The sequence below is a fragment of the Pseudopodoces humilis genome, chromosome 3 (assembly GCF_049639895.1).
Source record: "Pseudopodoces humilis isolate 2021_Gansu_Grassland_sample_001 chromosome 3, ASM4963989v1, whole genome shotgun sequence".
Lineage (NCBI taxonomy): Eukaryota > Metazoa > Chordata > Aves > Passeriformes > Paridae > Pseudopodoces > Pseudopodoces humilis.
Window position 1 is genome coordinate 21,480,263 of NC_142202.1, and position 6,543 is coordinate 21,486,805.

Below are 6,543 nucleotides of genomic sequence, written 5' to 3' on the forward strand. Positions count from 1 at the left end.
GATGGGTCCGGTCTTCCTCTGGGAATCCAGTGGAGAAAGGCTGCCTGTGGTGTTCCAAGTAAATTAATAATAAAGATTATATCCAGGTAGGAATGCTTGGCTCCTCCCCCTGGGTGGAGCATCTCACAATGGGATGTTGTAATTTTATCAGTCATGCACTGAGACTCAATGGCCCATTAACAGAAGAAACCCCCTGGAGTTATGAGAGATGGGTCATGGAAGAGATAAAGAACACTGCCCCACCTGTTTTTAACAGATGGTAATAGAATACATACCTTTGGTTACATCTTGCATTGCAACCTAAGACATGTGCCAACTAATTCTCTGCTCCTGCTCTGGTGTGCTGCTTTCCTTTAACTGCATGAGATGTAGTTAAAGCAAGATTAGGCTGTTTCAAATGAGCAGTTGAGAGCAATTCACCCTCTAATAACTCTGGCTGGTGGCAGGGTTGCTTTCCAGGAGGTGCTGGTTTGTATCACCTCAGCTGGAGAATGGCACTGAATCCACACCTTCTGCTGCCTCCATGAGCAGCCCTTGGTGAACGTCCTGCTCTTGGTGCACGAGATGGCACAGAGAGAAAGAAGCAAGACTGCTTTTGAAGAAACCAGGGAATGCCCTGTGAGATGCTTGGGAGACCCAGCACAGTCTGGGGATGCAGGTTAGGTCAGGGTATATTGGCAAGAGTGTGCTTCCCAGTTGTGGTCACCAGCCACCTTCCCATGGCTGTTAGGGTAGGAAGACTCACAGAGACTCGGTCCTCCAGGGTTGGAGGTCTTTGAAAAGTGCAAAACCAAATAAATGCATGGATAGCCTGGAGGGTGGAGACACAAAGTGCTTTGAGGTGGAACAGCTGGGAAGAAGTGATTCAAACCAAGGAAGTCATGCTCAAGTCTTTTAGTCACAGTCCCAGAGCCTACCAGGAAACCTGTGGCAGAGCACAGACGTCGGTTTGACTCTTTGACTCCTGGAGAACATGGTTCCCTCACCTTCAGCATTAAAGGTTAGCCAGATCTTCCTGGAAGGATAGTCTATATTTACTCATCTTGTCAACTCTTTAACTTCATCTAAGCTGGATGACTCAAGCTTCTGAGGAAACCAGAAAAATAGGGAAGTATCTGATTTATTGAGGTACCTGGGGTTTTATGACCGACTGCCCTGCAGTTTGGGGGCACATACCCTGCTCATCTGGTCATGTGTGTTCGCCTCTGTGAGTTGAGCACATCCAGGATGGTACAAGAATTACAAATCCTTTTGCAGTAGAGCAAGGATGTTGAAGTAGCTGTCAGTGCAAACACCCCCTTTCAGAGCATAAGGCCAAGGTAATTGTGCAATTAAAATGCAAGGAAGGTGTTCCCAGAGGTAAAAGAAACAGTGTTCAGTCTGTTAAAATACTCTCGATGGAATAGTGGAACAGAAAGATTTTTGTCTGCAGCGACTGTGTTTCCAGCAGTCTTTATCTGGCTCTGCCTTTACAAGAAGTCTGTCGCATTTCCTTATTATTTAAAGGAACAGGGTGAGTAGCGAAAGTGAAAATTGCTTTATCCCAGCACGGATGCCGTGTCTTCACCCCCATGACCCTGGGCTGAGCTGGCTGTCCCTCATGTGGGGCTGCCGCCGCTTCAGAGAGCCGATGTCACAGGAGCGCGGCGGGCGGGAGCGGCCGGAGGTGAGCGGCGGGCGGCTCCCGGGGGCAGCCTGGAGAGGAGAGAAACTGCGGGGAGTTTATTTCTGCAGCCGAAAGAGCGAGGTCGGGCCTCCCGGTGGGGCGTCGAACCCAGCCGGCCCCCGGGGCTGGGGCTCTCCGGGGGGATTTTCAGGCAGCTCCTGCCCGGCAGCGCCGTGACCCGGACTTTCCCCCGGCTCCCGGCGGCTGACGAGAGCCGGCGGGCCCGGGGGGCGGGCCCGGCGGGGGGGCCGGGCGGGACGGGGGTGCGGCTGCTCCCGGGCTCCCGATGCAGGCGGGCACCATGTGACGGCCATGTGGGCGGCGGCTCCGCCCCGGCACCTGGCGGCGGCACCCCCGGCCCGGGGCGGCGCGCCCCCCGCTCCGGCCCGCCCCGGCCCGCCCTGCCCTTGTGCTCCCTTCCCCCCCCTGCCTCGCAGTCGCACCCCCCCCGGGCCCGGGGGGCCCTGCGGGCGGCTCGGCGGCGCCGGGATGTCGTGCGCCGCCCCGGCGGCGGGGACCAGCGCGCTGCCCCGGGGCGCGGCGGCCGAGGGCGGCCAGCAGGTAGGGAGCGGGCGGGGGTCGGCGCTGAGGCCGGGCACATGGGGCTGAGTCACGCCGGGCAGCGCCGAGCCGGGGGTGCCCGCTGCCCCTGGGCATCGGCCTTTCTTTCCCCGGGAGGCGGCCGCCGTGCTGGCTCTTCCCGGGCGGGAGAGCGGGCGAGCCGCCGGCGGTGGGAGGAAAGCTGCCGGGACACGGCGCGTTCAGCGGCTTTTCTCCAGCCGCGGGCAGCCGGGAAGGGAGCAGGGATTTCCTCCCCGCTGCTCGCACCTCCGCCCCGTCGGCCGCGCTGGAGCGGGGCAGGTGTAAAGTGCTGCCCTCCGGGCAGAGCGGGAGCGCAGGTCCCCGCTCCGGTAGCCAGCTTCCCCCATCAGCAGCAGCGCCTCTGCCCGCGGGGCTCTGCGGCATCCCCCGGGCAGCCTGCCGGCTTCCACGCCTCCACTTGGGGTCCGCCTGTGCAGTGGGGCAGAGGGATGCGCTGCTCTTTGCAGGCACCATGCGGTCTCTGGGAGACCGAGGATCAGCGCTGTCTAACTGGAAGTGTTCGTTCTCAGAAAGTTACACACCCGACTTGGGGCATCTTCTGTGTGCACCTTGCAAACTAGCGGAGTGTTTCTGGCTGATGTCTTCCAGAGTCACGAAGAAGATGACAGAAAAGTAAGGAGAAGAGAAAAAAATCGAGTTGCTGCACAGAGGAGCCGGAAGAAGCAAACTCAGAAAGCAGATAAACTTCACGAGGTGAATGGGTACTTAGTGCTTTGAGGGCATGGTTTGGGTACCAAGCACGGGACTTTACAATCAACAGGAATTCTTAAGCAGGCGTGGGCCTGTCTTCACACTAATCCTACTCAGAGAGCTGTGGGTGTGAGGCACAGAAAGACATGCTGTGGGATGCCTGGTCGGGAACTCCCAGACACTGATGCTGCTCTTGGACAGTGCAGCTCTGCCTTCAATGACAGTGCTAGGAAGAGAGAGACAGGGTCCAGCCCTTGCCTCATCCTCCCTCTTTTGCTCTTCCTGTGACCACCCAAAGAATGGGATCACAGGTCTCCTTTGGGCTAAACCAGAACCATTTTTTTTTCTGTATTAGTGTTAAGCTTGTCACATTTGCTATGACAGTGGATGAATTCTTGCTGTCATACAAGGTAGAAGGTGATGGAAGAGGAGGGGACATGCAGTGGCAACACTGGCTTAAATCAGTTCTACAACTGTGGTGTCAGCACTGCTGCTCAGCAACAGGGTCTCTAGACATACCCAGTTGAAAAGGCTTCTTAGGAACTTGGGAACCTGCAAGCATGAGAGCTCGGCTTGGCTAGCTGTTTGTTACACTTGTATGCTTTGAAAAGTAACAGTGGACGTTTAAACAAATAAAATGAAAGTAACTGATTCTTCCAGAAGCTTTTAGTATTGCAATGTGGTGTGGTTTTCTTGTGTCTCCAGTGCAAACACTGGAGGACAGGGACAGATTTTCTCTGATTTTGGATGTTACCTCACACAACAGTGCTCTTGTAGCCAGGAGTCAGCTTTTGGGGTAATTGTCAGTTTTGCAGCACGCTGCCATTGCGGCTGAGTCAGTTGTTCAGCTCTGAAGATTCATCACAGGCTTTATTCTTTCTCACTGTGGAAAGATCTGCCAGCAGTTAGCAGAGACTAAGAGGGACAATGCAGGGAGTTTTGGGCTTGGTTTTTCCCAGATCTTCTCTGAGTCAGCGCCTGAGAAAGCCAGGTGCAGGGTACTTCTGAAAAGGGGTAACCCCTGGCTTTTGTGGAATCGTATTTGGGCCTGTGCCATTCTGCAGCCTCTCCGATGTTCCTCCTGAACTTGAGGATCTTCCTCGTGCTGGGAATCTTCATTTTGAGGCACACAGATTTTTCCAGGTGTAGGCAGATCTGGTTGAAGAGACATTCATTCTTAGCAAGAGCAATGTGACAGTCTCACCCCTGAAAATGGGACATAGCAATGGGACAACAACTCTTATTCCAAAACCCAGGGCCATGGAGTCTGGGGCAATAAGAGATGAGCAGAATGACAATCGGGGTCTGACAGCTTGGCTGGAGTTTGGCTCTGATACTGTGTTAGGAGGATTGTGATTGTTTTACTCTGAGAGGTGGCAGAAGGGTGTGAGGGAGGGAAGGGAGCCCAGAGTTCTGCAGCTAAGAGGAGCAGAGGCAGTGCCAGGCTGCCCAGAAGAACATTGCATGGGAGGCTCTCTCTGCCGCCTTTTAAGGCTTTGCACGTGTAGGCTTTGAAGTTTGCTCGGAAGCTTTCCCAGGGAGGTGAGATTGAGTGGGTGGATGTTGAGATTGAGTGGGTGGATGTTTAGCCTTGGGCCAGCAGCAAGACATCCATCTGCAGGCTTCCGGTGGACTGGCTCTGAATCTCTAGCTCCCTTCTCTTTGGGATGGGAAGGCTTAGAAGCAGGAACACTTGAGATGAACAGGTATCAAAAAATGTGGCACAGGAGCCTTGCATCCATCACATGTGTGCTGCAGAGCAACTCAAAACTCCCCTCCAGTTAACAGCAGCTTATTTATTGCCAGAGAAGCCTTAGATCGAAAGCAGCCAGGTCAGGGATAATCATGGCAGTGATCTGGCCTTCTGGTGACAAAATGAGTCTGGCATCAAGCTGGCATGATGCTTCCTTCCTCCTGAGTTCTTGGGCTTCTGAGCAGGTGACTACAAGCTCTGGCAGGCCTGGAGGAGAGCACTGGACACATTGTGCTAGCCTGGATAAATGGCTTTCCCCTGCACTGCCCTGGGGCAGGGGCTGCCCTTCTCTCACCAGCAGTGCCAGGCACTGTGTTTTCCCAGCACCCCTCGTGTTTTCCCAGCACCTCTCGGCAGTCAGTACTTTCATTTTCTCTCATCTCACAGTGCAGAGTCCATTTTGGCCCTTCCCAGCAGAGGCAGCCCAGGCTGGAAGAGGCCACCATGGGGACACAGCCATCCATGCCTGCAGCCCTGGGCTCCTGGGGAACTCCTGAGAGTCAGCAGCACCTCCTGGTCTTCAGGGCCATGAAAAGAATCACAGTGTGGTCACAGGGCGTAGGTCATAAAGCACTTGCTCTGTTCAGCACCCAGGCTGTGTCTGTCTTTCATCAGCTCTTTGTGAGTTGTAGTAAGGAACCACACTGTTTTTCTACAGTTATGTGAATGTACTCAAGGTGGAAGCACTGAAAGGAATGTTTTGACTGTAAGTTGTTGGGTTTTTTCTTTCTTTCCCCTCCTTCCAGGAATATGAGTCTCTTGAGCAAGAAAATACCTCCCTGAAAAGAGAAATTGGAAAGCTAACAGATGAAATGAAACACTTGAGTGAAGTGTTGAAGGATCATGAAAAGATCTGTCCACTATTGCACTGCACCATGAACTTCGTGACCATACCAAGGCCAGATGCACTTGCCAGCTGCCTACCCAGATGAGTGCTCTCCTCAATCACCTCTAAATGTGATGTGTGAAAGTGCCATTAACAGGAGTTTTGAAGAACTGCCCACTTAGTGTGCAGCTCTTCCATTGAGCAGGGCTGGACTCGACCATGCAGCTCTTCTCCACTTTGAAACGTTACAGTCTTCTGAATCTCAGGAAAACACCAGTACGGAAAAAAAAAGACAATTTGAACAGCAGCTTCTAACTTGGTAGACTCTTCAAGTCATGGTTTTGCCTTCAGAAATGTCTAAGTGCCGTGCAGCCCACTATGGAGCGATGGAATGTAGACAGGGAAAAGTACCGACCTCAGACTGGGATGCCTTTCTCCCACACATCCACTGCCAGTAACCCTTTGTCACTTGTCACCCATGTATGTCATGATCTGGCTGCTGGGTTTTATCTCTCTAAACAGGTTTGGTTAATAAAAGCGATATCTTTATAATGCTCTCCACCTTCTTCAATAATCAATGTCTTTTATAGCATTTCTGCTTTTCATTTGCTGGTCAATGCCAAAGTCTAATGCTAATCTTCCTGTAAGTTGTTCTGTTATTTACTTATCACCTCTTCATTGGTTCCTCTTTTGAAGTGTGTGTAACAAAAGAGTTTTCTTAGTCCTTAATATTCCAAATCATCAGCCCTGCTGGCATTAGTCCTTGGAGCGTTTTATATCCTAAAATATGGCTTGGCCAGTTTCTGATGGTGATTGCTCTGTGTGGAAGAAAAGCAAGCAGAGTTAGATGATTTTAAACATTGTTTTAAAAAGCAGATTTTAAAATTTATTCTTTTAATGCACTCAGTGGAAATGAACAAATATCTTCATCCTTCCTTCATCTTGCTTATTGCCTCTGGAAGATTATGTCTGTGGATTGAGTTTTGCTAAGCATTTTGTTCTACA

The 6,543-nt window shown here is 52.3% G+C and overlaps 1 protein-coding gene across 3 annotated transcripts; it reads left to right on the forward strand.

Annotated features, from left to right (window-relative positions):
- The first annotated feature begins 935 nt into the window (after positions 1 to 935).
- On the forward strand, positions 936 to 6,095 carry BATF3 (basic leucine zipper ATF-like transcription factor 3). Of its 3 annotated transcripts, none has more exons than XM_088052699.1 (3): positions 936 to 1,000; positions 2,858 to 2,962; positions 5,459 to 6,095. In XM_088052699.1, exons 1-3 carry the CDS (start codon positions 974 to 976, stop codon positions 5,642 to 5,644), a joined length of 318 nt encoding a protein of 105 aa, XP_087908825.1. In that variant the 5' UTR covers positions 936 to 973; the 3' UTR covers positions 5,645 to 6,095. The 3 variants fall into 3 exon arrangements, with proteins under 3 accessions (XP_087908825.1, XP_087908824.1, XP_005523402.3); XM_088052698.1 differs by lacking the exon at positions 936 to 1,000 and adding an exon at positions 1,553 to 1,666; XM_005523345.3 differs by lacking the exon at positions 936 to 1,000 and adding an exon at positions 2,134 to 2,227.
- The last annotated feature ends 448 nt before the right edge of the window (positions 6,096 to 6,543 follow it).

Excerpts from the sequence above, each read along its gene's own strand:
- BATF3 (XM_088052698.1), top strand. The coding sequence starts at position 1,553 with ATGCCGTGTCTTCACCCCCATGACCCTGGGCTGAGCTGGCTGTCCCTC. Across the intron at positions 1,667-2,857 it reads GCGGGCGGGAGCGGCCGGAG|AGTCACGAAGAAGATGACAG; the intron begins GTGAGCGGCGGG and ends GATGTCTTCCAG. Across the intron at positions 2,963-5,458 it reads AAGCAGATAAACTTCACGAG|GAATATGAGTCTCTTGAGCA; the intron begins GTGAATGGGTAC and ends CCCTCCTTCCAG.